Source organism: Oryctolagus cuniculus, chromosome 13 (assembly GCF_964237555.1).
Source record: "Oryctolagus cuniculus chromosome 13, mOryCun1.1, whole genome shotgun sequence".
NCBI lineage: Eukaryota > Metazoa > Chordata > Mammalia > Lagomorpha > Leporidae > Oryctolagus > Oryctolagus cuniculus.
The window spans coordinates 18,870,303-18,898,255 of record NC_091444.1 but is presented as its reverse complement, the minus strand read 5'-3'; the positions used below and the strand labels follow the sequence as shown (position 1 = coordinate 18,898,255).

The window sequence follows — 27,953 nt, the reverse complement described above, 5'->3', positions numbered from 1 at the left end:
CCCAGCCTGAGCTTTGGGCATCTAAGGGCCAGTGGACCTTCCTCGAGAGCGGTCTCCGGCCAGTCCTTGCCCGCCACTTCCCACCCCGCAGGTGCCCCGGTGAGCACCGACCAAGCCTGCAGGGACCCTTCCCCTCTTCGTCTTCCTGGGGGGGGCTGGCAGGCAGCATGTTGGCATGGTTGGGGTTCCCCCTCCATTGGGCAGTATACACGGTGCCATCCGGCTGGCACAGCCAGGCGCCGCCCAGCGAGGTGCAGGGCAAGGAGGGCTCAGTGCTGCCGCCTGGTGGCTGTGTGAGGCCAGCACCCACCACTCCACCCCTGCCCACAGTCCAAGGGCTGGTGCAGAATAAAAGCCCAGGTCAGAAATGATTTTTGGACCCACTCTTTCTGCCTCTCCAAAGTGCGATCCTGAGTCGGCCGCCTGGCACCTGGCACGGCCCTGGGCAGAGTCCTTGGAGGTGGGGATGGAGGCTCCTTGAGTCCTGTCCCTTAGCTGCTTCTGAGCCCCTTCTGCTGCGCAGAGAAAGCAAGGCCAAGACACCCCCTCCCCACGTGCTGCTCCCCTCCCTCCCGGAGAGCATCCTGTCTTCTGCATCACCAGCACCCCAACAAGCAGACCCCTGCCTGGCGCAGAAGTCCAGGCAGCCTCATCCGCCCACACGGCCCCTCTGCACGCCCAGCCTCCCCGGGGCCCACCCACCCCTTGAACGGGGGCCCTGCTCACTCCTGGGGTGGTCAGGCAGGTGGGTGGGCTCAAGACGCTCCTCGCGCCCTGGGGCGCGGGTTCCCTCCCCACTCCGAGCCCCGGGGTGCAGGGGTGCACTCCTTTGGGAAGGGGCCCCTTGGGGCGGAGGGGAGGGGAGGACCGGCTGGGCTGGAAGAGCAGAGGGCAGCGCCTAGTCGTTGGGCTTCTCTTCCGGGAGGTCCTCGTCGCCGTCGCCGGCGGGTGCGGGCCGGCAGCGGAAGTGGTCGTTCCAGATCTTGAGGAAGGTGACCCGGAACTTGTGGATGCGGAAGGCGTAGACGATGGGGTTCATGGCCGAGTTGCCGTGCGTGAGGAAGATGGCGGTGTAGACGAGGATGCTGGGCTTCTGGCAGGATGGGCAGAAGAGGGTGACACAGTTCAGGATGTGCAGAGGCAGCCAGCTGAGGGCGAATAGGAAGAGGATGAGGGCCAGCGACTTGGCGATCTTCAGCTCCTTGCCGTAGTACTTGTGCGGGTCTCCGGAGGAGGCCGACGCCTTCTTGCTGAGCTGCCGGCGGATCAGGTAGAAGACCTCCAGGTAGATGAGGACCATGAGCAGTAGCGGGGGCAGCACCCACACGAAGAAGTTGAAGTACACCATGTACTCCATGCTGATGACCTTCTCGAACTCGCACTTGATCACCGGCTCCCCGACGCTGCCGTTGGCCGCCCAGGCCCGCTGCACCTCCCGCAGGTTGTTCCAGCCGAACATGGGCGTCAGGCCCACCACGAGCGAGAGGATCCAGCAGCCGGCGATGGCTACCGCCGCCCTGCGCGGCGTCACCACTGCCTTGTACCTGCGGGCGAGGGGCAGAGTGAGGGGCTGCAGCTCTCCGGAGAGCCTCCTGGGCCCCGGTGAGCGGGCAGGGTGGAGGTGGGGGGTGCACGCGTCCACCAGGATCCAGGACAGTGCACCGGCTCCCTTCTCCTGCACAGAGAGGGACCCCGATCCGTGATAAAAATCATGGCTGAAAATAGCCAAGGCTAATCAGGAGTTTTAAGGAAAAGACACGAGTGAAAATTGTTCACGGGTGCTGGGCACTCCCCTCGCCCCGCCCCGCCATCTCGTCGCAGCTTTGTCACGTCCCCGGTGGCTTCTGAAATCTCTGGCAGTGTGAAGACTGCCCATTTGACAGCTGAGGAAACCGAGGCCTCACAGAGACCCATGACGAGCCCAGGGCCCACAGAAGTGCTTCCTAACACCCCGACACTGCCCCACGTGGCCAGGCGATCGGCAAACCACCCCTCCGCTGGGCCGGCTGACACCAGCGTCCTAAGCAAAACCTCCTGCACCCCCTTCTGTTGACTCTGCCCCGTCCACGCCTGCCCATGCCACCGCCCCGTCTCCACCTCTGTCTTTACTCCCATTCCCCAAAAAGGTTGGTGTGGAGACCCCTGCTCTTGGTAGGGTCCTTGCTGTGGAGCAGTGGGCCAAGGCACTGCTTGCAGCCGATGGCTCGTATGAGCACCAGTGTGAGTCCCGGCTGCTCCACCCCCGGCCCAGCTCCCTGCTAATGCCCCTGGGAAAGCAGCGGAGGATGGCCCGAGTGCTCGAGTCCCTGCACCCACGTGGGAGACCTGGATGCAGCTCCAGGCTCCAGGCTTCGGTCTGTTGTGGCCATTGGGTGAGTAAACCAGCGGGTGGAAAGACTTTTTCCTCTCTCCGTGTCTCTCTGCCACTCTGCCTCTCAAACAAATAAAATAAATCTTTAAAAGAAGAAGAACCAGCCCTGCACCCTGGACTGACTGGGAATGATCTCAGGAGAGAAAGATGTTCGCTGAGCCTCTACCGTGTGCTAGAAACTTCCATGCTGTCACGTACCGGCTCAGCAAGCATCTCTCAGGGGCTCCATGGTTCTCTGCCTCCCCAGAGCTCCCGGGGAGAGAGGCAGACAACACAAAAGTCAGGGCTTGAACAGACAACTGCAGGCCCTAATGTGTCCTTCCAGGGAGATAAAGAATTTGTGAAGGGAGGGGCCGTCCAAGCCGCCTCCTATCAGGCAGGGGTGGGGGTGCGGCAGGGGCCCTCCTCCTCATGAGGGAGACGGGTTTTACAGGCTCAGGGGCTCCCTGCTTCCCTTTATACCAACCCGGCCCGCACGCTGCCCTTGGAGCGGGTGCCAAGGGCTGGGACTGCCCAGCCCCACACAGGAGCCGCTGAGCGTGCCCAGTTGTTATTTTCCAGGGCAGCCTCCAGAGATGGACGAGCGCCCTCCTGCCAGGCAAACAGCTCCTGAGCCCCCCGGGGGCTGGATGCCAGAATGCCTGACCGTCTGCTGCAGGCCCCTCATGCCCTGGCCAACAGTGCAGGGGGATAATCTGGAGGGCGGGAGAAGACAGGCGCCCCCTCGCCCCCCCCCCCATAGAAAGAGGAGTGCCAGCAGGGACATCCAGGACCCCGCTCCCCCTCTCCTTATCATTCCAGGGGACTCGGAGACCCTTCAGAGCACTGCCCCCTCCCTACTGGGCCATGGTGGCACCCTTGCACCCCCAGGCCCCCGACCTCAGGAGCTGACCTGTTCCCTCGTGCCTCACGCGTGTTTCTTAGACGCGAGCTGCAGTGGAAGCCGATTCCACCCCTTTCCCATCCTCGGCAGAGCAGCCAAATCCATGCCCCCCATGGCAAAGCACAAGGCCCCCCCCAGCTCAGTGCCCCCTCTGGAAGACGAGACCTGCTGCCCAGGCTGAGGACCCCACGGAACATTGCAGGTGCAGCTGCTCCGGGGGCTCCCCGCTGGTGCTGCTCTGCCCAGCCCTGACCCCTCCACGCCCCTAAATGCACTTGCTCCTGGGAGAAGTCCAGGGTCTCCGGATGCTCGGCAAACACAGCCCAGAGGCTCCCCTCTGGCTTTGCTCAGGACGGGTCCGAGGCTCTCACTCCTAGATACCATCAGGTCCTCCCAGACACTACCAAGGAAGCTCTGGGCAGGCAGGGGGCGCTGTGGCACAACAGGCGCAATGCCCGCGTCCCTGTCAGAGCGCCAGCCCGAGTCCAGGCTCCCCGGTTTCTGACCCAGCTGAAGTAGATGGCAATAAATAAGCACAATGAAAGAGAAAGGGCTAGCGTTGTGGTGGGGCAGGCTGTGATGCCAGCACACCGCACTGGAGCCCCAGTTCCAGTACCGGCTGCTCCACTTCTGACCCAGCTTCCTGCTAAGGCATCTTGGAAGGCAACGGATGATGGCCCAAGTCCTTGTGCCCTGCCATTCACGTGGGAGACCCGGATGGAGCTCCAGGCTCCTGGATTCGGCCTGGCCCAGCCCCATCTGTGGTGGCCACTTGGGGGTGTGAACCAGAGGGTGGAAGATGACTTTTTCTTTCTGTCTCTCAGTCTCTTTCTCTATCACTCTGCCTTTCCAATAAATAAAATAAATCTAGAAGAGGAAGAAGGAGGCAAACTCTGGGTATGAATCTATGGGGAGGGACCAGAGAACGGTGCGTCCTCACCAGCAACAGGTGGAGGGTGGGGCCAGGTCCCAGCTCCAGCTTCCTGCGGCCAGCAGGGTTCCAGCAGGAGGAAGGGGGGGGGGGGGGCAGGCATCCTGTCCTCCCCACGGCCCATCACTTGTCTCCTTGGCATCACATTTGCCACGGACACAGCCCTTGCTGGGTGTGGTCTCAGGTGGCCGTACCCAGCTGTGCCGCACCAGGGAGCCACTCCCCAGGGGCTGGGACCCCGGGAGCAGCCCTGCGGCCTGCTGCAGGGCCCCAGGGCAACTGTGAGGCCTCAGGTGTGGAAGAGCCCTTGCCTGGGAGCTTTACCGTGGCCCTGTCTGGGTGCCGTCCAAGGAGGGCACTGGCCCGACCCAGGGGTGGGCCAGGAGCCCCCAGGAGCTGTCGCCCAGCCAAGGACCTGCATCTGGGTCCCCATGGCCTATGGAGGATGGGGAGGGAGACACCGACGGGGTCTTGGGTGGGGGAAGGAGGCAGCTTTGGGCTGGGGAGGGGCCTCCTCCTCCCACCCTCCCCTCACCCTTCCTGACTGCCTGGAGCCCTGGGGTTAAAGCTTTCCTGGGGCTCCTCCAGAACCTGGTCCCAGCAGACCCTGCAGTGCACGGTATCAGCTCCCATCTGTTTTTCTTGCTATTTTCTCCTTGGTGGGAAAGGTCTGGAGCCAGGACCTTGGCTGAGGTGGGGCTGGCTCTCACAGGAAGGGCCCAGGGCAGGGGAGAGACGCACCTCTCCCCAGACGTGGGAAAGGGAAGCAGAGGCTGCACCTTCCAGGCATGCACCGGAGTGGGGGCAGGAGGCAGATGCCTCCCAACCTGCGGCCCAAGGCCTCACCAGCCCCAGCGACCGAGGTGGGACAGGGGACTACTGCTCTGTTTGCAGTGTGTGAATGCGCCTACCAGCCAGTATCTTCTTATTGATGATGGCAGCATGGGAAGGTGGGGCACCTGGTGAGCTAGGGGGCAGCGGGGACCCCGAGAGCGAGAGAGATGGCAGAGGGGCTGCTGCTGAGCTGTTAGAGCTGCCAGGGCGGGCCTGGCTCCACAGAAGGGATGTGGCACCGTGTGCGGTGCACATGCAGCTCCCGTGTCCAAAGAGGGCACAGCAAGGCAGCCGTGGGTTCCTCCCCGACACCCTGGCGGGGCTGCTGCAGGAGGGCTCAGATAACGGGCAACTGCTGGACAGCAGCGAGATGGCATTCGCTCCGCTTTCCCCCAGACTTTACCTGTGCCTTTCTTATCCCCATTCCTAGCTCCAGCAACTGAGAACCAGAGAGACAGGGCAACACGCCCAAGGCCACTCAGCCCGGAAGAAGCAGAGACAGAAGCTGCGAGGCTGAGATGGGACCCAGTCCAAAGCCTGCACTGGCCCCAGTCCCGCCACTCAGGGAGACGGAGGCCTGGAGCAGGAGGCAGGAGCCGTGGTTGGGGTGCTTGAGACAAGCCTGGCCAGCACCGGCAGACCCCGGGACCACGTGGCCTGCTTGTTCTCTCTGGTGGCTACCGGCTGTCTAGGCGCCGCCCCTTTCACTCAGGAAGCAGACATTTCAGGTGCCAGGGCCCCGAAGCTCTGGTTTGGGAACACGGAAGAGAGCAGGCGCTCCTGCCAGCATCCTTTGTCCTGGAGGCGGGAGACAGGCGGCAGAGATGCCAAACACAGGCTTAAACAAACCAGATCAATTCAGAGGAGGGATGCAGGGGGTCCTGGGCCAAGGCGGGCAGAGCGGGCAGGGCCCCTCCTCTTCCTTCTCCAAGGAGACAGCAGGGCGGGAGTTATCCAGGGGCCAGCCAAGCAGGAGTCCAAGTGCTGGGGTGGGGTCTCAGGGAGGAGGGCCAGAGCAGCCCCCATAGACACCGAGGTCCTGGGGAAGCTATTTCAGCGAAGGAGCCGCACAGCCCACCTCCCTCGGCGGTGGAGCCATCTCGCCCCTCCTCGCTCGTGAGCCAAGGGCCCTGCGCTGGGGGCAGCAGATTTCTAGGGGAGAGGGGAAATGGGGGGACAGTCGCATCCCCCAAGGCTCCTGGACCCCTTCCCCCTAAGGGGCCCTGCGCTTCCCTCGAGCCAGCGACTCCACGCTGCCCAGACTCCTCTCCATGCGCGGTTGGCCACTGCGCGACCTGCTCTCTCCTCACTCAGGTCGCAGCTCAGATGTCGCCTCCTCCCAGAAGATTCTGGACCCCCCGCCAGAACAGCCTCTTGCCAGGTTCAGCGTCCTCCCTAGAGCCCATACCTCCCCGGCCCTGTGAATGCGTCCGTGGATTGACTGCATTTCTCTCCACTAGAACACAAAAGCCCACCAGCACGGATGCCTGACTGCGTGTCCACCACGGCACCCCCAGGAGACCATGCAAGAACCATTTGTTGAATGAATGAATGAATGCAGGCAGGCAAACGTGAATTAACAAAGCCATACACCCACTTACTCAGAAACAACTGATTGAAGAACTACCAGGAGCACATCTCGGGGAAGCAGAGATAAGGCCTAAGCGGCTGCTGCTCAATTAGAGACAATCAGATTAGCAAGGCTTGGCCCTAGCCCCAGAGGCAATTACAGAGCCCTGGCTGTTCCAAGGATCCCCTGCCGCATCAGACAGCCTCGGCTCCCCGCCGGGACACAGGGCTGCAGTGACACGCGCCTCTGCCCAAGTGCCACCAGGCCACCAGCCAGCCACTGACACGTCCCCAGCAGCACCGGGCCTCGGTGCTGTCCCTGCCTACGGTGAGGCCTGCAGAGGCTCCGCTGGCCGGAGGTGCCACCCCAGACGCTACCTGCCACCTCCGGCAGCTGCCGTGTGTGTGTCCAGCTCCTCCCTGGCCCCTTTGCCTCATGAACAGTTCAAGGTCACTTCCACGGGGGGCCCAACTGCCCACAGCCTCAGAGGAGGGCTCTGTAGACACATCAAGGACTGGCTTTCAGAACGGGAGAAGCCCACGATGCCACGGAGTGACGAACACAGGGCCTGGGCAGGCAGGGACACATCAGACAGGGAATAGAGAAGGGGCGGGCTGGGCTCTGGAGCCCCAAAGAGTCCCCTTAGTGGACTGAGGGGCCAGACAGACAGGGGTTCAGAGGGGACACCCGGTGCCCACATGGGCAAGGCGGCGTGTGCAGTCTTGAAGCTGTGTGTCCCGGCAGACCCCCAGCCTGCGCTTCCCACAGAAGAGCTGGGGGTCAGAGAGGCCCCTTCCTCCCTCCTGCTGTCCCAGACCTGCCTCTGCGCTTCTGCCTGGGGGAGCTTCCTGTTGTTAACTCACCAGGGACCTCACTGTCTCCCCCTCCACCCCGTGGCTTCTCAGCACCTCGGCACAGTACCAGGTAGGCACAGTACCAGGTAGGCACCAGCAGTGACATCCTGCTTCGGGCCAGCCCCCAGGCTCTGCCCACCTGCCAGAGGCCCCGGCCAATCGCCCAGACTCAGAAATGGGAGTCACCTTGGAAGAGGAGAGAGATGAGAGAGGATCCACAGAGCAGGCTTGGTCAAGATCATCATGGCCTTTCTGAGGACAGGGGTGTGAGTGTGTGCACGTGTGTGTGTGTGCCATCCCGGGCCAAGGCCAGAGTGGGGGCCCCCCTGGTCCCTGCCACCTGCTCCTCACTGAGGCACTGGGGCAGGGAAAAGAGCAGGAGGGTGGGGCAGGGCGGGGGTGGAGGGAGTGATCCCGCAGTTTTGCAAGGTCCCGACCTGGCACTGTCCCTGAGATGGGGCCTCAGGTCCCAGCTCCGGCCCCGGCCTGCCTGCTGCCTGCTGCCAGAGGAGCTCCAGGCCACTGGGACTGAGAACTCACGGGTCCCAGGCCAGGGAAGTCAGGCTTTCAAACGATTAAACTGCTTCCTTGCAGAGAGGGCTTCCTCCCAGAGGAGAACAGGAAACCAGATACAATCAAAGGCGCTGGGCATACTCTCGGGGGCCAAATATTTAACAGTAACATGGCCCAGGGGAGTCTGGCTGGGGGCCCTGGGGAGGGGGCGGGCTGTGGGGCCTAGCAACCCTGTCCTGACTCAGGCTGCTCCAGGCCCTGTGGTCACCAGCAGTCTCCAGCACCAGCAGCCACCAACAGCCCAAAATGGGGTCAGCCCCACACCCCTGGGGCGACAGAGGAGGAGCCAAGCTCTGGGCGGATAAACTGATTAGGTCCTCAGTGTAATGGCCTTGGAAATTAGCTCCCAGCTCAATGGGAGAGACAATTAAGTTCCCGTGTAGGACTCAGACTGTCCTCTACCGAGTCACCACCCTCCCTTGGCCCTCCTTCAGATGGGGAGCCCCCTGACCACAGGATGGGGCAGAGGAAACACAGGCCCCACCCGGAAGAAATTCTCAGTCTGATGGTGGAGGCCCCGCCACTGAGCAAAGGGAGCAGAGCTCCTCCTTTGAAGAGACAGCAGGTGCAATGCAATACCCAAGGCCAGAGTCCCCGGTGACAGCCCCCAGGTCACACGGGTACCTGACGTCACGCAGGCTGCCCGTGTGCCCAGGGATGAGACAGCTCCTGTCTCCTGTCCCTCAGAGCTTGGGGTGTGCTTGGAGGCTGCAGAGTGGGGCCTGGGGTATGTGGGGGTCCTGATTGGAGGAGGCAGCTTTCCAAAGTCTACTTGCCTGGGATCCCATTCCCATCTGGGTCTAGAGTGGCTTTGGAGGATGCCCTGGGCCACGTGGCAGGGCAGCCCCCTCCTGCCCAGCACAGGGTGGGGAGGGAATGGCGGGCGGCAGACCCCAGCCCTACCGGCCCCTTTCTGCTGAGATTTGGTTCTTGGCAGCTTTCGGGGTAAGGGCCAGGATGGTGAAAGGACCATGATTGGCAAGTGGCCCCACCTGCTGTGGGCGACTGATTCTGATTCATCCAGTGAGAAAAATTCCTGTCCCATCCGTGTCCGGACTTCATGACCTGTGAGCAGCTGGCCGCAGCGGGGCCTCCCGGGGATGACCAGCGGAGCGGAGAGCCTGGCCCTGGGGCACACGGCTGATTGGACGCAGCTTCCCCAGCCTCTCCAGCTCCTACGAGAGGCAGACAGAATCCGCTGAGCGGGCCGTGCGGGGAGCCGGCAGGGCAGTGGGAACCCCGTTCTGATCCAGAACCACCGCCAGAGTGAGAGCCTCCCCCTCTGGGGCTTCCGTGCCCTCGTCTGGACGGCGAGGGAGCGGGCGAGCTCCGGCAGGTCACGGCTGCCTCCCCCTGGAATGTGTCAGAGACCTGGGCCGAGCACTGGGGAGGTTGCAGTGGGGGCTGGGAGGCAAACCGCCCTCCCCAGAGGGCAGCAAGGATACTGCGCCCTGGCACTGTGCCCCCCAGAGAGGAGGAAGGGGAGCAGGTTGGGACGGAAAGAGAAACACGTGTTTGTTGAGTGAATGAACCAAAGAAAAAACACGAATGAATGCAGGGTGCTGTGCAGAGAGGTGGGAGGTGAAACCACAGCTCCCAGGGCCGCAGCCTGGGGCCTCGGGCAAGGCACGGTTCTCCGGGCGTGGTTCCACCCTGGGCACGCAGTGGCAGCCGGGCTCGCCGCCCCCTGCGAGGACAAGGCCGGCGCCTTGGCTTATCTGGGCAGTCCGAGAGCAGGAGCAAGGGCGGGCGCTGTGCCCAGCCTAGGGGGCGGTGGATTCTACCGGAAGACACGTGGGCCCTTGCAGGGACGCAGATGAACAAAGCCACGTGTGTCTTGGACACCGGGCTTTTGTTACTGTTTTGCAGCCTGCGTGCCCTCACCCAACCTCGCTGCAGAGTTCATCCTGGTCTTGCGGACTCCGGGATCAGAGTCTGGTGCGGCAGGCTACGCCTCCCTTGTCACACCGCACCCCATATCAGAGCAACGGATCGAGTCCCAGCTGTTCCATTTCCTATCCAGCTCCCTGCTAATGCGCCTGGGAAAACAGCAGGGCTTGGGCCACCTCCCACGCGGGAGACCCAGATGGGTGAGCCAGCAGAAGGAAGACCTCTGTCACTCCCTCTCTGTCACTCTTTCAAATACATCAATCAATCTTCAAAAAGCCTCTGAGTCTCTGGGGAACCCGTGGGGTTTGGAACTTGCTCAGGGCAGCACTAGACAAGGAGGCTGTCTTGGGGGCGGGGCACATCCTCTCCCCCCACCCCACCCTGCGCCTTTCCGAGCCTCCCTCCGCCTGTCTGGAACCATGAGCTTGGGCGGCTGCTTCCTGCCTGCACCCACCAAGGAACTGAAATTGACCTCTACTGGGGAGACCGCGTGCAGATTCCAGGGCTGCCACAGGCAGCAGCCAGGGCTGGGACCCAGCAGGCAGATCGGATGCCCCAGTGCCCAGAGCCTGGACTCACAAGGGGAGGTGTCCCTCCCAGCCTGCTGGGCCTGGGCCCCTGAAGCTCACAGCCCTGGGCCTGGGCCCCTGAAGCTCACAGCCCTGGGCTCTGGAGAAGCCTGGACAGACGGCAGGGTGTGGGACAGTGAAGACAGGGAGAGCATTCCACGCTGGGACTCTTTCCAGAGTCCACCGCACCCTCGGTTCTCCATGCCACGGCTTGTACTTCATCAGAGCCCTCCCCTGCGCCTGACATGAACCCCTTCCACAGCGGGGGAACCCAAGGAGAGGGGCTGGAGTGGCGGTGCAGCAGGTTAAGCCACCAGCACCCCATATCAGAGTGCAGGTTCAAGTCCAACCCAGCTCCCTGCTAATGCTCCTGGGAAGGCAGAAGAGGATGGCTCAAGTGCTTGGGCCCTGCCACCCACGTGGGAGACACAGATGGAGTTCCTGGCTTCTGGCTTCAGCCTGGTGCAGCCAGGGAGTCAACCAGCAGATGGAAGATCTCTCTCTCTCCCCCTCCGTGTGTGTATGTGTATATGTGTGTGTGTGTGTGTGTGTGTTGCTCTGCCTTTCAAATAAATAAGATTTTTTAAAGATTTTTGTTTATTGACTTGAAAGGCAGAGTTACAGAGAGAGGGAGAGACAGAGAGATCTTATATCTGCTGGTTCATTTCCCCAAAAAGGCTGCAATAACCAGAGCTAGGCCAGGCTGAACCCAGGAGCCGGAAACTCCATCCAGGTCTCCACGTGGGTGGCAGGGACCCAAAAACTTAGGCCATCTTCTGATGCCTCCCCAGGGAGCTGGATTGGAAGTGGAGCAGCTGGGACTTGAACCAGCACTCATATGGATGCTGGCATCGGCATCACAGGCAGTGACTTAACCTGCTAACCTGCTGCGCCGCACTGCCGGTCCCACAAGAAATAAATCTTTAAAAAAAAAAAAAAAAAACAAGGAGCCCCTGCTCTTGGGACCTGGAAGAAGTACGGCCACATTCTCACCACCTTGCATCCAGGTGAATGGGATTTGGAGTCTAACTAACACTAAGAGCCCCAGTGGCCAGCAAGTTCCCGGGGTGGCTGCTGCATGGCGCCCTGTGCGCTCTGCACCTGTGCTGCACCACACATGCACTCAGCCGGCCCCTGCGTCTGCAGCGGCCAATACGTGAATCCCCAGGCCAGGTCCCGACAGAAACCAGCCCTTCCCAGCCAGCCCCCGCCCAGGCCCAGGCAGCAGCACACAGGGCCTTGCAGCAATAGCGCTGGCCCTGAGCCCACCCCTCCGGCCCTCCTGCATTTGCTCAAAGCCCCCCTCACCTCTTCTGCCCCAGCTCCAGAGCCAGGCTGGGTGTAGGAGGGGCCCAGACACAGTGGCAGGTGGGAGGTACACAGGTTCACGCAGGTGGAGGCAGGTGAGACGCAGATCCCCTTCCAAAACAGCCCACGGCAGGAAGCAGGCTGTTGACTCTCCTGGGTGGCGGGGCTGACCTCCCTCCTCCCCATGTGGCCGGATCAGGAAAAGCAGAGGAGGGGCACCCCGAGGGCAGGGACCACGTGTGGTTCCCAGTGGTCCTCCCAGCACCTGCCAAGGCACCCGGCACACGGCAGGCACCCAGGAATACTTGGGGAAGGGAATGGAATCACACCAGATACTCAGTTAAAACCAGCAAGGCAGAAAAGAAAAAGAGAGGAGGGAAAAGAGAGAGAGAGAGAGAGAGAGAGAGAGAGAGAGAACCAAATAGCAAACAGCACGGATGGAAAACAGCTACAACACGGCCGGTATGAGCTCATCCACAATCACTTGCGACGGGCATGTGAATGCAGGGGGAGCGAGCCAGGGAAAGAGGGAGCCAGCCCCGGCTCCCCGCTCATCTCAACGACAGCCCCGCTGGGCGGCCTCAGAGCACAGCCTTGTGCAGAATCCCCGAGGTTTCCATTCTAAGTCCATCACTCAGCCCCAGTGGTGCGGCGAGCCACTTAACTAGGTGGCCCTAGCAAGGGTCTGACCACACTCGCTCCTGCTGTGGGACCAGCCCCGCTCCTCACCGGGCCACACGCAGGTGGAGTGCAGCCTGTTCTCCTGCCCTGGGGCTGGCCTGGGCCCTGTCCTTTCACTAGGACAGGGGAACCGCAGGTCCGGCTGCAAGGCAGCTTCCCTGAGGGCGGATCAATAAACTCATTTCAGCCCCTTCTTCCACTCTGCAAAGACACGTCCATCACTCACGCCCGCTGCGACCCTGGAGGGGGAAATCTCCCGTTAGGATGTGTGCGTGGGAGGAGGAGGCTGATTAAATCAGAGGCTTGACTCCAGGCACCATTCAGGAAAACTTCAAAGCGCAGTGCTGCGAGCTGGAAAAACAAAATGCACACTCCAGCAGGAGCGGCCTTGGGGAGCCAGGCCAGGCCCAGGCAGGGCTCCCACTGCACCCAAGCAACGGCGGACACGTGAGCGGACACAGCAGGGGGCTCGTGGGTGGTAGCGGGCGGAGAAATGGCTTCTCCCCCCTGGCCGGCCCCAGCACCGACGAGCTGGGCCACTGGGAAGCCCCCACACTTCAAGGCCCACAGCTCATCCTCCCTCCCCAGCCTCCGTGTGTTTGCAACAGAGCACGCGGCTTGGCCAGAGAAGTGGGGCACAGCAGCGCCTGGGTTGCTCCTCAGGACCTGGGTGTCCTCATCTGTGAAATGGAGCCGAGAGCCGCCCAGCGCCCCCTGCCCCCGGCCCCGATGTGGTCCCCCTCTGGCACTGAGCTGCCGGTGCAGTCTCCCCTAGGCCTCCTTCCCCCCTCACAGGTGGGCCTGGGGGACCTGCCCAAGGCCGTGCAGTGCGTGGCTGGGGCTGGAGGTGCAGCCCAGGTCAGCCGCCTCCAGAGCCAAGGCCTCATTTGCTTCCTGGGATTTCCAAATGTTTCCCTTCTTCTATTTTGATGCATAAATAATATATTGCATGGGATAGAACGCGACTCTTCAAATCACATCCGCCGAGTGGAAGGAGCAGCCCCGGCTGTGGATTTGCAAGCCAGGGCTCTGCTTCCTGCTCTGACAGTCCCCCGAGATCCGGAGGAGGAGTTTGAGGGCTGGGACTGTGGCTTCACGGCCCGGGGGTGGTGGTGGGGTCCCCTAGAGTCTGAGAGGCCCAAGCTGGAAAGTGTGCCTGAGTCACCTGGGGTCCTTTTCTGATGCAGATGGTGAGTCAGCAAGGCCGGGGCGGGGCCTGGGATGCTGCCCGCCTCTCCCTGGAGACGCCCAGGCTACTGTCCCCCTACCGGACCACGCTGGGAACAGCAGGACCCACCGGCACTCAGCCCTCCCTCGGCGGGGCACAAAGAGAGCTCCCCCCTGACGCTTGTTGGGGGAAGGGTGACTGAGGGGGCCCAGGAAGAGATGGGCATTGTCCTGGGTCATGCAGCAAAGAGGCAGACGCGTCCCTGCAAGCCTGCCCAGACCCGCCAGGTGGGCGGGCACCTCCGGCACACGGCAGCCAGGACAGGAGGACAGAAGGGGAGTGAGGTTACCCCACCCCCAGCACAGCCCCACACGTCCAGCTGCTGTTGTTGCCATTTTACAGGTGGGAAAATCAAGGCTCAGGGAGGTCCAGAGCATGCCCGAGGCTTGTACGAGACTGAACAGCTCTGAGTCTGGGCCCAGGTCTCTCTGCAGGGAAGCGGAGTCAGAGAGGGGCTCCCTGGGCTCCCCTCCCACGCAGGGCTCCACCCTGCTCCCACCCAGGGCCCGCCGGCTGCCTCCCCAGCCCCTCTGCACCACCCTCACCTCCACAGACCTCGTGGGATTCTTTCTGCTGCGGTGATGCTAACAACACCTCCAGATTTAGCTCCCCTGCCCTGTGCGGGAGGCAGCCGTGCGAATGAGTCCACGCAGGCTCCGGGCTGGGAGAACACAGGCAGGGCCTGATGGAAACCGGGCGGCAGGCAGGCCAGGCCTGACGGTGCCCGCCAGCAGCCGCCCTCCCTGTCCCGGGGCCTGCGCCGACGCCTCTCCTTATCCGCGGGGTCTTGTAGTTCCAGTTCCCTGTAGATGCGGACAAGGACAGTGGGGAGGCGTCCACTGTGGCAGCCACATTCCCGGTCCCAGTTTTGCTACTTCCTGGCTGGGGAGCAATTTCCAAGTTCCCTTACCTCTCTGATCCTGTTTCTTTGGACGATGGGTGGAGAGCAGCCTTGCAGGACCAAATGAAGCCAAGCACACAGTCCTTCCTCTGTGCTGGCCCCAGCGCACCATCCAAGACCTAAGCGCCCCTCCCCCAGGCCTCCTTCTGGGGCTCACAGAGGAGCTGAGGCAGGAAGCGAGGTGCCTGCCTGACCCAGCAGGCACACAGCATGCTCTTACCTGCGGGCCGGGCTCCGCACGCCTCCCAAGACCTGGCGTGCCTGCAGCCCCACCACGAGCGCCGGCCGCAGCACAGTGGCACAGGCACACCACCATGCACCCGTCTGCACCACCCCCAACAGCAGCAGGTGGCCGAGGGGTGGGCTCCGCTTGTTCTCACACAGAAGTCCTGCCCACCATCCCCCCAGCCTCAAGTAGAGATAATTTCCATCTACAGGCGTGGAAACAGGCTGAGAGCAGAGCAGCGGGCCAGCCTGGCCGACAAGGGTGCCGGCCGGGGCAGGGTCGGCTTCTGCCAGCGGGCACCAGGGCAGCCAGGCCCAGGTCCCCCCCGGTGTGGGAGGGGGCTCCCCTGTCCCTGGTCCTCCCCACAGGGGCCCCCTTGAACAGTTTTACTTCCAGCCTTGACTGAGGACTGAGCCCAGGCTGGGGCCCAAGGATGACCCCTCCCTGCCTGCGCAGCCTCGAGCCCCAGGAGGACACCCTGCCTCCCTCAGCCCCTGCGCAGGCCCCGAGCGGCCCACCCTCCAGGGCCTGGCTCCCGTCCACCTCCTGCTGATCAGCTCAGCTCTCCTGCCTGCTCCTCCGCCAGGCCTCCAACCCTCCTCTCTCCCCTGCGGCCTGCATCAGCTCGCCGCCACCTGAGTGCCAGGCAGGCAGGGTTGGCCAGCGATGGGATGGGGGAGGGGTCAGCACCGAGCAGGGACGTCATCTTCCCTTTCACCCCGAGAGCGCTGCCTCGCGAAGCCTGTGTGAAAGGGCTTAGAATTCTGCCCATTCTGCAGATGTGGAAACCGAGCCCCCCACCCGATGTGGGGAGTGGTTTGCCCAAGATCGCCAGCAGGAAGCGTTGGAGTCAGGTCTTTCCATTCCCCCAGGCAGCGCTGGTGACCTCTGCAGCTGTGTGGCTGTCAGAAGGCTGATCAGTCTCTCTGGACCTCAGCTTCCTCTTGCAGGGACTGGGGAAACACTACAGCGCTGGCGCCAAACGCTGCTCAGGACGCCGTGCAAGGCTTTCAGTCACATGACCCGAGTCAAGGATTCAGCACGGGGCCTGCCGCTCCTGGCTGCCCCCGAGTCACCACTGTGGCCAGGGGCTCGGTCATGCCCTGGGCTCCACCCCGGAACTCACAGGGTGGTTAACAAGGGCTGCACCAGGAGGGAGCACGGGAGGTGGGGGTGGGGGTGGGGGAGAGGCGCTGTGGTTGGGGGATGGGGGAGGCGCTGGGGCCCAGCGGGTTAAACCACCACCTGGGATGCGGGCATCCATAGGGGCGCCGGTTGGAGTCCCAGCTGCTCCACTTCCAATCCAGCCCCCTGCTAATGGTCGGGGAAAAGCAGCGGAGGATGGCCCAAGTGCTTGGACCCCTGCCACTCACATGGGAGACCCAGATGAAGCTCTTGGCTCCTGGCTTCGGCCTGGCCCAGCCCTGGCCATTGCAGCCATCTGGGGAATAAACTGGCAGGGGGCAGATCTCTGTCTCTGTAACTCTGCCTTTCAAATAATAAATAAATCTATAAAAAAGGAGGAAGCACAGGGAGCAGGAGGAACAACAGGCAAAATCAGGTAGGCTTCCTGGAAGAGGTGTCATCTGAGCTGAGCGTGAAAGAATGAGGAGTTGGACTGGCTCTGGTGAGCAGGGGAACGGCGTTCTCTCTCTCTCTCTCTCTCTCTCTCTCTCTCTCTCTCTGAATGCATACATAGCATGAAAGCAGCAGTCTGGACATCAGAGTCCTTGCTTGTGTGAGGCCTGGGCAGGCAAAGAAGTGCCTGGCAGGGGCACAGGCAGGCGGGTGTGGACTGGGCCCTCCTGCTGGGGTGGCCCAGGCCTGTTCCTCCTGCTGGGGTGGCCCAGGCCTGTTCCGGCCTCCTGCCCGTGCCCCCCCCCCCGCCCCATGACCCAAGGTTCTGCGCCCTTAAGGCAGCACTTGTGTCCTAGATGGACTTGAACACGTAAACCCTGTTCTCACGCTGAGGGGGATTAATGGGGGTGGGCCGCAAACAGGAAGCGGATCTGCTTGGTTGGAAGTTGGATTTGCTGGACCATGGAGAATGAGGGACCGGGGTGGGGGTGGTGAGCAAGCAGGTGAGTGACAGGAGTGGAAGCCGGAATATTGTCTCTGACTCAGAGAAACAGGAACGCCCTGCACACACGCGCGCGCGCACACACACACACACACACACACAAACCACTGCAGTCTCTGGTGTGATGGGGGTGGGAGCCGCGTGCCCTCACAGCCCTGGCTCCCAGCCAGCCCGGCCCGGCCCCGCACAGCCGCCGCCGTGAATGGGCTGCAGTCAGCGCTGCTCCATCGGCCCTCCCAGCTCCAGCCCCAGCAGCCCATGCTGAAGGGTCACCCCACACAGGCACCCTGGCGGGTGAGTCCCCGGAGCACAGCCGGTCCCGGGCACCCTGAGTGGGTGAGAGAGTGGACCAGCCCAGAGCTCCACAGACACCACCTCCCTCCCTCATCCTCCAAGGCAGCAGGGGGTGGGGCAGCGGCTGCCCTAGGGGGCTAGGAGGCCAGGAGCCCCGCCCCCACCTCCACCTCCTGGGCCTCCCACCCTCTGCACCCAGGCAAACGCTTTGATTGGTTCTCTGCTCCCAGTCTTTGGCCTCTGCAGGTGCAGATGAAAAACCTGCCACTCCCGTCACCCCGCGAAGGCTTCCTTCCTGTGGGGGGGTGTGCTCTCATGCCTGTCCTCGTTGGACACCAAGTAAGCCACCAACTGGGCACCAGCTGGGCAGGTTAGGTGCCGGCCACAAGGCGCAAGGCTGCCGGAGGGAACCAAGTTCCGCCCTGCACGCAGATCATCCGGCTCCGCCCTGACACCACCCCCCCCCCCCGCCATGGGTCACGGTGGCCACACAACAAACATCAAGGGGCTTTGGACCACTTAACAACCCTGATTCGTGTTCATTTGCAGGGGGCCTACCATGCACCAGCCTCACAGCAGCGCTAGGAAGGGAGGGAGGGAGAAGCTGCGCTATGCAAGAGGCCCTCCCTCAGAAAAGCAAGCATCATTTCTAGACAACACAGCCCTCGGTACGCCGGCCCAGGACCAAGGTAAAGCAGGAGAGGGAGACGCTCTCTGAAAGAGGATCATTGAAAACATCAGGTGACCGGGGCTGGTGCTGTGGCGCAGCGGGTAAAGCCACCATCTGCAGCGCCTGCATCCCATGTGGGCGCCGGTTCGAGTTCCGGCCGCTCCACTTCCCACCCAGCTCCCTGATAATACTTCTGGGAAAGAAGTGGAAGATGGCCCAAGTGCTTGGGCCCCTGCCACCCACATGGGAGACCTGGGTGGAGTTGCAGGCTTCAGCATGCCCCAGCCATTTGGGGAGTGACCCAGCAGATGGAAGATTCTCTCTGTCTCTCCCTCCCCTCTCTCTGTAACTCTGCCTTTCAAATAAAGAAATCTTTTGAAAAGAAAAGAGGAGGGCTGAGAAGTTCTTGCAAGCTGCGGTCTCAGCCCTGCTGTCCCGGGGGTGGGAGCTGGGAACTGCGGCTGTGGCTCTGAGAGCAGCTGCATGGGGAGGGAGCCAGGCCCGGCTGTCGGCACCCGCGCCAGCCCTGCCAGCTCACTGTCGCACGGGGCTGCAGGAGGCTGTGTGTGCGGAAGGGCCGGCGTACAAGCAGCCAGGGCGACGCGGACATGACGAGCCGGGCTGGGCTGGCGTTGCCTGCTTGCGGACAGTCCCGCCCCGACACGGGGCCGCTCAGCACACAGCGGCTGGGAGAGGCCCCTGAGTGTTGGGGTGCAGGGGGCTAACCCGACCGGCGACGCAGGCTTCCGGAGCAAGAATGAGGCTCTGGAGACAGCCTCCCGGACAGGACCCTCCCAGGGGTTACTGAGGGTGGGGAGGGGTCGGGGGACCCTTAGGTGTCACAGACATCACAGTGTCCTGCTCTGCATGGAGCCCTGCCTTCTTCCGGAAGCTTCAGGAAGCCGGAGCCACAGGTCCTTGCCACCACAGTCCCAGCCTGAGAAAGCCGGGCCGCAGCAGCCCTGGGAGCAGCTGGAGGTGAGGTTTGGGGACACCCTGCAGGAGGCTGAGACGAGAGAGAGCCCTTGGGCCGAGACACAAGTCCCGGGAGCTGGGCAGTGCAGACAGAACAGCAGTGGCCCTGCCATCACGCCACCTCCAGTTCAGGCCCTAATGGGAACCAGATCCTGCCCCCATTTCTTCTCTCCCCCATTTCTTCTCCCCCTAACATTTCTTCTTCCTTCCCCAGCTACCCAGATGCACAGCCACCCACACAGTGGCTTGGGACGTAAACCCAGAGCGGCACCCGACCCCCGCCCGTCCCGACAGGTCTCCCCACGTCCTCGCTCGCCGTGCTCCCACCCACGCTGGCGCGGGAGGCAGGGTGACCTCATGGAGACCAGGTGATTACGCTGATGGATCTTCCTAATGTGAAAGCGGCCGTGCAAACGCAGGCCAGCCCCTCGTGGGGCTGAGGCATTATCCTCCGTGTATCACTGGATTTCATTTGCTAATATTTGACTAAGGACTTTTGGCCTTTCTAAAATGTAATTTGAATTATATCATCGCCTGCTTAAGCCATTCAGAGGCTTCAGGATAAACTCCAAACTCTGGACCGTGAACTGCAAGGCCTACGAGGCCCTCCCGAAGCCCCGGGGCCCTTGGGGGTCTCCGGGTTGCAACCCCGGGTCGTGGAGAAGCCGCTGAGAACCTGCCCCGGAGAGGACCAAGCTGCTCCGTTCCTGGAACCCTCGGGCTGTGATCTCAGCTGCCTGCTCTCGGCTGGCTCGCTCCGCTCCGATCTCTGAATTTCACAACGGCAGCTCAGCTCGCAGCCAGCTTCCTGACCTCAAGGAGACACCTAATCTTACGAGGACTCCGGCACTTTCGACTCAGCGCAGGAACGAGCTCCCTGCCTGCTCCATGCCCCCGCGCCCGAACTGCTGCCCACGGCTGGCGATGAACCCGCAACCGTGCCCGCCAGGTCCCTCGGGGGCCCTGCATGCACCCCCAGGAGGCCAGGCCCCCCGGGGTGCAGCCCCCTTCCCCCTCCACCAGACAACGGCTGGTGCCACTTGTTTCTCTCTGCAACCCCTCCTGCCGCATCCTCTCTCTCAGCCATGACCTTGCCTCCCTCTTCGCTCGGAAAACTGAAACAATCAGAAGGGAACTTGGCACCTACAGATGCTGCATAGAACCAGAAGGCCCCCCAAGGTCCCGCCCAAAGGAAGGGCCAAGGACACAGCTCCAGGAAGCCTCCCCAGGCTCCACCGTGAGGCTTTCTCTGCCTCCTGGACCACCGGTCAGCCCCAGAAACACCAGCCTCCGCAGAACACAGCCCCAAGCAAACGCCGCCTCCCACTGCTGACAGCGCAGCCCCGCAGCTTCAGGCTCCTGCAGCTGAATTCCCCGACAGAGCCAGAGCGGCCCCCACCCCCTGCCTCCATTCCACTGCTGCTCTCCAGCCGGGCTTTCTGCCCCACCACGCCGCTGGCATTGCCCCTGCCAAGGTCACCGACAGCCCTGCTAAGTCCAGGGGTAATTCTCAGCCCTGATCCCGCGTCGGCCTCGGGCAGGTGCTCTCGCGTGCCTCCCTGACATACACGCTCTGCACTAGGTTCGCAGGCCCTGGTTTCTTCCCCCGTCTGGCCCTCTCCTGCAGTCTCCCTGCTGCCTCCTCCAGCCCCCGGCTGCTCAGGCTCGGTCCTTGGTCCCCTGCTCTGCTATAGCTTCACTTTCTGTCTCGGGGATTCCACGCAGCTTTGTGGATCTAAACCCCATGCCCGTGCCAATGGCTCTTCCTCTGTATCCACAGGCTGGTTGTCTCTTCTGAGCGCCAGCCTTGGACATCCAACCACATGCTCAAAACCACACTGAGGTGCCCTTAGACCCCCCAAGTCAACTCGGCTCAGTCCGAACTCCTTCTGTTACTTGCCGAACCTGCAGCACCTGCAGCCTTTCTCACCGGGTCGATGCCGGTGCCATCTGCAGCCTAGGAGTCAGGTCCATGCTGACTGTCTCTCACAGCCACCCCACAGGTAGGTCCCTCCTCCCAACCCAGAAGCAAAATCTCTGGCTCTTCAAAATGCATGCAGGGGGCTGGCGCCGTGTCTCAGTAGGTTAATCCTCCGCCTGGGGCGCCAGTATCCCATATGGGCGCCAGTTCGAGTCCTGGCTACTCCTCTTCCAATCCAGCTCTCTGCTATGGCCTGGGAAAGCAGTAAAAAATGGCCCAAGTTCTTGGGCCCCTGCACCCACATGGGAGACTCCTGGCTTCGGATCGGCGCAGCTCCAGTTGTTGTGGCCATCTGGAGAGTGAACCAACGGAAGGAAGACCTTTCTCTCTGTCTCTCCCTCTTACTGTCTGTAACTCTACCTCTCAAATAAATAAATAAAATCTTAAAAAAAAAGAAAAGAAACCCTTACAGCCAGAGGCCATGCTGTTCACCAGCAGACACAGCCCAGGGCTCTGAACTTGGCTGTGACCTCACCGACAGCCGTGAATGATGGAAGTGTCTTTTGCAATCCTAACAAACCAGTAACAACCTAAATCATAGGCTCTCCAAGGATTCGTGCATTGGGAACGTGTTTCCAGAGTGCCTACGCTACCAGGCATGGGGCACACGTGGATTTGGAAGCACGCGGGGTTCTGGCCCTTCGGGGCTCGCTGAGCCCAGGGAGAGGGACAGCAAATGCGGAAGCACCTGGGCCGGAGTCGCCGGGAAGGAGGAGCAGACGCAGGCCGAGTACCTGGCGAGAGACAGACCTGGCGCAGGCGTGGAGAGCGGTGGGGGGCCTCCATCAGGGGCTTCAGTGCTGAGAGCAGCCGCAGGTGTGGCCAGGAAGCTGATCATCTGCTGATAATGCCGAGTGAGCAAAATGGGATATAACACCATGTATATATAGCTGCTCTCAATATGTAAAAAGAATGTATCTATATATATATGTATGTGTGTGGAAAATTTTCTGGAACCTCAAAATGCTAACTAGATCCCTGCAGGTGGCGGAGTTACGGGTGACTTTACCATCCTTATTCCTTCCTGTACTTTCCATTATCAACACGCTGGCTTTGACGTTCAGCAATAAATACCGAACGTCAGCGTCGGCCGCCCGCCGCGGCTGCCCTGCCCCCTCCGACCCCCGGCTGGAAGGGGCTTTCCAGGAGGCCGCCTGACCATTCCCCGTGTCTCAGAGACTTCCGGAAGCCAGCCCAGGCCAGCTGGGGAAGTCTGCGCCCCTGAAACAAATCCAGAGGCCTCTCCTGTGAGAAAGCCCAGGCGGGCGCTCGGTGTCCCTCACTCCAGCAAGGAAGCGACCTCTCATCACTAAGGGGTTGACTCCACCTGTTGTACCTCCTGTTTCCTCTGGGCCCTGGAGAAGCCAGTGTCCTAGGAGCTCTCCCTGGCCCAGGCTCTCACAGCAGAGGCAGGGAGCCAAGGTCCTGCCCATGCCCTTGAGCGAGCCCCCACCCCCCACCCCGGCCTCAGCTTCTCATCAGTGCCAAGGGTGGGAGGTGGGCTCCAGGCTTCCCCCGCCCCTCCTCCACCCCAGACACTTGAGGCCTAGGACCGACACACTTTCACAGAGGGTCTGAAGACTCCTACCTCTCCCGAGGGAGATCCCCAAGGACCTGGGACCCAGAGGACACAGTCACCAGCCAGGGTCACTTCATTGTCAAGAAAAGCCCAGGCCAGCCAGGGCCGGGAGGGCTCAGTGAATGCCAACACACCCGCATCTACCAGGCTTCTCGGCTCCGCAGCCCAGCAGGGCAAGCGTCCAGCTGTGGACAGAGGCACAGCTCCCAGGGGCTCCACTGCCCACTGGGTGAAGGCAGGAGGGCAGGGGTGGGGCTGAGCATGCAAAGCTCACGGGAGAGAAGACTGTGCCCCTGCCAGCTAGGAGGAAACTCCTGCCCTACCCCACAGCCTCTGCGCTGATGCAAGACGCACCTGGGCTCCCTAGCCACAGGCATCTGTCAGACAGGCCTGGAGCCCGTGCTGCCTCGGCTCCCGACAAGCCTCCCCCGGCCTCAGACCTCAGCGGCTCCAAGGATCTGTCCACAGAATGGGACAGCAACAACCTCGACTAGAGGGAGGTCAAGTTCATAAAACACAGCGTCGTGCCCAACACAGAGCCACCAGGAGCCAACCCGTGGGACACTAAAGCTGCCCAGGATCCCTGCACAGCCCTGCAAGGTCAGGAAAAGTCACAGAGTTAGAGCCAGTGGAACCCCAGAGATCACCAACACCACCCCTTCATTTGTGGGATAGTGAAGCAGGGGCTGAGAGGCTGCTCAGTCACCAGTAACGGAGCGAAACGCAGCTCTGTGTGGCTCCGAAACAGCCAGCCCACCTGGCCGTCACCAGCCCTCCCTGGGGTCTCCATTCCAGAGAGGGCGTGGGCAGGGAGCCGGTGAGCACTCACCTCCACAACCATGCCCCGAGTGTCACCAAGAAAGCCCTGGATGAGGGGACAGACACGCAGATGCCCTAGAACCAGGACCTGTGGGGACGGGGGAAATGATCGCCAAGGATGTGGAGGTGCTATGCAAATAACATGCAAACTACATGTAAATGAATCCATGCACGTTACTGATGGGTCAGCAATTTGAGCTTCTTTTAAAAACTTTGTAACTTGGGGCCAGTGCTGTGGCGCAGCAGGTTAAGCTGCCGCCCGCAATGCTGGCATCCCAGACTAGAGTGCTGGTTTGAGTCCCAGCTGCTCCACTTCTGATCCAACTCCCTGCCCACTGGGAAAGCAGCAGAGGAAGGCCCAAGTGCTTGAGCCTCTGCACCCACGTGGGAGACCCGGAAGGAGCTCCAGGCTTCTGGTCCAGCCCTCGCCTTTGCAGCCATGTGGGGAGTAAACCAGCAGATGGAAGATCTCTTTTTCTGTCTCTCCTCTCTCTGTCACTGTGCTTTTCAAATAAATTAGATACATCTTCCAAAAACATTGTAACTGGATCACACTACATGATGCCATGGCCTCTTCTCTCCCTGCTTTCTACCAAGTGGAAGGAAACATCATTTGTGGTTAATTGTCCAAACCACGCCTGGTCCTGTGGCTTGTGCGCAGCGGGAAGCTGTGTCCACACGGCCTCGCCAGCGCCTGCAGCCAGGGCCACGTCTGCCTTGCACTGCAGGGGGCCTGGATCTCCAGCTGAGAAGGTCTCCAGCGACCCAGAGGGGAGCAGAGCACGAGCTCCTCCTGCGGGGGCCGGGGCGGTGAGAGGCAAGAGCCGCAAGTGGCCAACAGCTGGGCGAGGACCACCCCCCACCGTGAGGAGCAAAGCCCTGGACACGGAGAAAGCTTCGTCCTGGTGGGGCAGGGCCCTCGAAGGCACTGCCGGTATGGGTGGTGCCGCTGGAGCCACACTGGGCTGGCGGGGGCGGCCATGGCCAGGACCCAAAGAGGTCCAGTCCACAGCAAGAAGGTTGGAGGTTTGCCAGTCGGGAGGCCTGTGTGGGGTGCAACCAGGCCCACTCTGGAAAGTCAGCTGTTACTGAGGGTCTACCACCTGTAGGACAGGACTCAATGGGCCACACTGCCCAGCCCTGTCCTTGAGGTACCAACAATCCGCCAGGGGAGAGAAAACGCATCCCGGTGTAATATAACAGGACTTGCACACCTGCTTGGAAATGTGTTGTTTGTGTGTGCATGTGTGCATGTGTTGCCATATAAGAGCGTGCTGTGTGCATGTGCGTGTGTGTCGCCATAGAAGAGCATGTTGTGTGTGCATGTGTGTAGCCATAGATGAGCATGAGTGTGAAGGGAGGCAGGGCTTGCCGATTAAGCCTCACTCTGAACCATATATTAATGATAGGGGCAGGTGCTGTGGCACAGCCACCTAAGCTGCTGCCCTGGACAGCGGCACCCATATCAGAGCTCCAGTCCAAGTCCCAGCGGTGTGGCAAGGCAAGTTAAGCTGCAGCCTGCAGTGCCAGCACCCCATATGGGTGCTGGTTTCAGTCCTGGCTGCTTCACTTCTGATCCAGCTCCCTGCTAATGCACCTGGGAAAGCAGGCAGAGGATGGCCCAAGTCCTTGGGCCCCTGCACTCCTGTGGGAGACACAGTAGAAGCTCCTAGCTCCTGGCTTTGGACTGGCCCAACCCTGGTCATTGTGGCCATTTGGGGAGTGAACCAGTAGATCAAAGATATCTCTCTCTCTCTTTCTCCTTTCTCTGTAACTCTGCCTTTCAAATAAATAAACGTCTTTAAAAATAATAAAGTCCAAACTGCTCTTCTTCCCTACAGCTCCCTGCTAATGTGCCTGGGAAGCAGTGGAATGATGGCTCCAATATTTGAATTGCTGCCGCCCACATAAGAGACCCAGATGGATTTCCTAGTTCCTGTCTTCAATCTGGCCCTGTTCCAGTTGCTGCAGCCGGCTAGGGAATGAACCTGTGGATGGACGAGCTCTCTCTGCCTTTCAAATAAATAAATCTTTAAACAATAAACATAGGGGGCCAGTGCTGTGGTGCAGTGGGTTAAGCTGCCACCTGCCATGCCAGTTTGATTCCTAACTGCTCTACTTGTTCCATCCAGCATTAGTGTCCTAATGCTAATGTGCCTGGGAAAGCAGCAGAAGCTGTCCCAAGTACTTGGGCCCCTGCCACCACCCATGTGGAAAACCCGGATGGAGTTCCAGGCCCCTGGCCCAGCCCTGGTCATTGCAGCTTTTTGGAGGAATGAACCAGCTTTCTCTCTCCCCATCCCCACCCTGTGTGTGTGTGTGTGTGTGTGTGTGTAGGTAACTCTGCCTTTCAAATAAATAAATCCTAAAAAAACTACAGACAGACACCACTTGTGGCTCGCACATAGTGTATCATGCATATTGCTAAGTGCATTATGTCCCCTTTTGTAAGTGAGGAAATTCAAGGTTAAATAAGTGTCTTTCCCCAGGTCTCACAGCTAAAATTTATTCAGGATTCGCACTCAGGTCTGTGCCAGCCTCTAGGCCGGCTCCTGCCTCAGCCCTTGGAAGACAGCTCCTGGAGACGCTGCTCCAGAGCACCCGCAGCTGCCCCCGGAGGAGGGAACCTGCAGTGCCCCCCGCCCGGTCCACAGGGCAGGCAGGGAACACCCCGGCCATGCCCGCAGTCACGGGAGGACCGGGCCTTTGGCTGGTCTTGGCACCCACACAGCGAGTGGACAGATTTCCCGGGCAGCCTTCTCACATCTGCACGAGTTTCCTAACGCAGCCACACTTGGGCATAATGGTCGGGCTATGCGGCCCAGCCCTGTTAATGCACTGGGACCAGCTTTGTCTGTGCAGCCTGGCAATGAACCCGAGCTAATGGCAACACCAAGGCCCTCGCGGCTGAGTTCGTGGGGCCCCTAGGCTGCAAGCCCTTCGTCCCTTGCAGCCGTCTTCAGCCCTACTCCGCGGAGAAACCCGGAGCTCGTGAGGGAAGGAGTCAGGGCAGAGAGACGCGCTCCTAGCAGCCAGGCAAGGAGCATCAGGAAGGCAGGTGGGTGACCGTATTGGGGCTGAGCTCCCAGCCTCCTGCCGCAGAACATCCGAGGCGTGGCTTCCCCTCTGCCGGCACCGGCTCCACCTCCCTCCCAGGACCAGGGAGAGAGCGGGGGAAAAACCATGTGTGGAAAAAGGCATTGGGAAGTCAAGCAAAGGGAGCACCATGGTGCCCAGCCCTGCCCGGGCAGGCTGCCAGGAGAGGCCAGAGGCCCTACGTCCCAGATACGGGAGCCACACTGGGGACAGCAGGTGCCGCCGATGGCCAGCACTCCCCAGTAGAAAAGGAATCTACTGGTGACAATAATGTGAAGTGGGGGCCAGTGTGCCCTTCTGAGAGTGTCCCAGCAGGGCCAGTCCTGGGCAGCATGCCCAGGCCCTCACTGGCACTCGGTGGCCCAGGCACTGCCTGGCGATGAGATTATGGCCTGGCAAGTCCCATATGGTCTGGATGCCCAAGCCAAGGACTGCCACCGTGAGGACACCCACCCCGGCGCTGTCTGGAGGCAGCACCAGCACCTCCGCCGAGCCAGGCAAAGACACACGTGGTTTTGCAGAACGTGGATGTTAAAGAGCAGGTGGCAGTGTTTCCCCGCCTCCTGCCTGCCACGCGATCCCCTAAGTAGGAGCTGGGGAGAGGTTATCAGCCCACTGGGTTCAGTAGGACAGTCCCCAAGGGTGGGGCCGCCTGGCGCAGGCACACAGGAGGAGGAGAGAGCTGAACCAAGTCTCCAAGAAGCCAGCCTGGGACCGCCGGCGGAGGCTGCACTCCTGGCCCTGGTGTGTCCCCGTTAGCAGCTCCTCACCCCGACCCCAGTCCCTGCCACTGGCGGAGCTCAGCACACTGCCATTCAGCACCCACTCTGCCCCTAGCTGGGCGGCCCCTCCAAGTCGCCCCTCTCCTGCCACCCCAGGTTCCCTGGTGGCCGCGGCTTCAGCGCTGGGGTCTGGGCACTGCCAGGCTCGTGTTCCTCCAGCCTTCCAGCCCCCACCTGCTTCTCCAGCTCAGCTCAGGCTGGCCCCGCAGCACAGAGCACGGCGGAGCAGAGGCGGGGGCACAGCGCTGTCTGGGTGTCGTGCACGCTACTGTGTGCCCTCTCAAGCTAGCCAGCACGGGTGCTGTGAGCGCCTGTGGCTGCCGTGGACTCACCGGAGAGGAATCTTGACGCGGAGGTAGCGGTCCACGGCGATGGCCAGCAGGGCCAGGATGGAGCTCTGGGTGAGGATGAGGACAGGACAGGCCACCATGAGGCAGGTGTGGAAGTAGGTCTCGGGGCCGATGTTGATGAGGATGGCCAGCGGGATGACCAGGGCGCCCACGGCCACGTCAGCCACTGCCAGCGACACGATGAAGCAGAAGGTGGCGTCCCGCAGTGCCTGGTTCACCTTCACGGCCCAGATCACCAGCACGTTCCCTGGCACCGAGACCAGCGCGATGAGCACCTCGATGCCAATGTAGGCGGCCTGGAAGGCCGAGATGGAGGGCGGCATGGCGGGCACAGGCTGGGCACATCAGCAGAACGGCACGGAGGGGCACGAGGCGGGCACCTGTGGTCAGGGAGCCTGGGGTGGGAGGCCGGCCTGGGAGGAGGGGGGAGCCCAGTGCTCTGGGTTCTGGCTGCCCCACTTGGCACTGCCAGTGCCTGCCCAGGCTGCTGGGGCTACCCAGCCCTTCC

At 61.7% G+C, this 27,953-nt stretch overlaps 1 protein-coding gene across 1 annotated transcript; it reads right to left on the bottom strand.

The window, feature by feature from the left end:
- Positions 1–67: 67 nt before the first annotated feature.
- Positions 68–27,805, bottom strand: ADORA1 (adenosine A1 receptor; the record flags this gene model as incomplete). Its single annotated transcript, NM_001171073.1, is given in 2 exon segments — positions 68–1,544; positions 27,428–27,805. Coding segments are annotated over 2 exon segments (987 nt in total). The 5' UTR covers positions 27,769–27,805.
- Between the last annotated feature and the right edge of the window lie 148 nt (positions 27,806–27,953).